Source organism: Colobus angolensis, unplaced genomic scaffold, assembly GCF_000951035.1.
Source record: "Colobus angolensis palliatus isolate OR3802 unplaced genomic scaffold, Cang.pa_1.0 Scaffold10517, whole genome shotgun sequence".
Classification (NCBI taxonomy): Eukaryota; Metazoa; Chordata; class Mammalia; order Primates; family Cercopithecidae; genus Colobus; species Colobus angolensis.
In genome coordinates, this window is record NW_012111495.1 from 1 (window position 1) to 1695 (window position 1695).

At 51.9% G+C, this 1695-nt stretch overlaps 1 protein-coding gene across 1 annotated transcript; it reads right to left on the minus strand.

Annotated features, from left to right (window-relative positions):
- Positions 1–738: 738 nt before the first annotated feature.
- Positions 739–1480, minus strand: LOC105513832 (flotillin-1-like; the record flags this gene model as incomplete). The annotated part of the gene is made up of 3 exons (XM_011944871.1): positions 1320–1480; positions 1137–1232; positions 739–957 (listed from the first exon to the last, which is right to left on the minus strand). Coding segments are annotated over exons 1-3 (366 nt in total), but the record flags the coding sequence as incomplete, so codon positions are not given.
- Positions 1481–1695: the final 215 nt, after the last annotated feature.

The following is a 1695-nucleotide window of genomic DNA, read 5'->3' on the forward strand; positions in this document are numbered from 1 at the left end:
AGATGGAGTCTCACTCTGTCACCAGGCTGGAGTGCAATGGCATGGTCTCAGCTCACTGCAACCTCCGTCTCCTGGGTTCAAGCAATTCTCTGGCCTCAGCCTCCCGAGCTGCTGTGACTACAGGTACGTGCCACCACACCTGGCTAATTTTTGTATTTTTAGTAGAAATGGGGTTTCACTACGCTGGCCAGGTTGGTGTCGAACTCTTGACCTTGTGATCCACCATCCTTGGCCTCCCAAAGTGCTGGGATTACAGGCATGAGCCACTGCTCCTGGTCTTTTTTTTCTTTTCTCTTTTTTTTTTTTGAGACAGGATCTCACTGTCACCCAGGCTGGAGTGCAGTGGTGTGATCTCGACTCACTGCAACCTGCACATCCTGGCTCAAGCGATCCTCCTGCCTCAAGTGATCCTCCTGCCTCATCCCCCAAGTAGCTGTGCCTACAGGCCTGAGCCGCCATGTCTGACTAATGTTTGTATTTTTTGTAGAGACAGGGTTTCACCATGTTGCCCAGGCTGGCCTTGAACTCCTGAGGTCAAGCAATCCGCCTGCCTCGACCTCCCAAAGTGCTGGGATTACAGGCATGAGTCACCACACCCAGCTGGCCTTTTCTTTAAAGCCTTTCAGCTGTAACATCTGAGTCTTAAATCTCTCCTCATATGGGGGAGCTGGTCCAGAGATGGAGAGCCAGAATAAGATCAAAGTTAGAGTACGAAAAATAGTGGTTCCTGAGACGGACAGCCTGAGAGGAATGGGGAAGGGGCAGAGAGCAGCCTGGCCATCTGCCCAGTGCGGTGGCTCTGACCTGAAGCTGATAGGCCAGGTCAGCCTGTGCTCGGCGGGTGTTGACCTCGATGTCATAGGCGGCCTTCTTCAGCTCGTAATCTCTCTGTGCCTTGGCCATCTCGATCTCACTCAGGTACTGAGCGGACACCTTTTCCTGCTTGGCTTTAGCTTCCTGTCCAAGCAGAGATCAGGTAGGAAATGTCAGGGCAGAAAGGCCACAGTGAGCGCCTGCTTCCCACCAGGGTTCTCCGTCTGCCTCATGTATTTTCCCTGCTCACCCAGCACCCCTGCTTCTTCTCAGTTGTGCCACTTCTATCTCCTTTCCCACTAAGGAACCCCCATCTCTCTCACCCGGATCCCAGCATCTCTCTTGGCCTCTGCTTCTCCAATCCGTGCATCTTTTTGGACTTGAGCTGTTCGAGCCTTTCCCAAAGAGTGCAAATAGTCCTGTGGGAGAGATGTAGAAATTAGTCCTTTGGAGGGCTTAAGAGAGGGGAGCAAGGAAGTGGGGACGGATCAATTGCCTGGTTTTACCTGGTCATCGTGAATGTCCTTCAGAGTGTAGCTAACCACACTGATGCCCATGTTGACCAGGTCTGAGGAGGCCACTTTGAAAACCTGCTCTGAGAATTTCTGCCTGTCCTTATAGATCTCCTGTGATAACAGGATGGTGGGGAGAGGGGATGTAAGTTTTTTTTTTTTTGGCTCACTGCAACCTCTACCTCCTGGGTTCAAGCGATTCTCCTGCTTCAGCCTCCCAAGTAGCTGGGATTACAGGCACCCACCACCATGCCCAGCTAATTTTTGTATTTTTAGTAGAGATGGGGTTTCACCAGGTTGGCTAGGCTGGTCTTGAACTCCTGACCTCAAGTGATCCACCCGCCTTGGTGTCCCAAAGTGCTGGGATTAC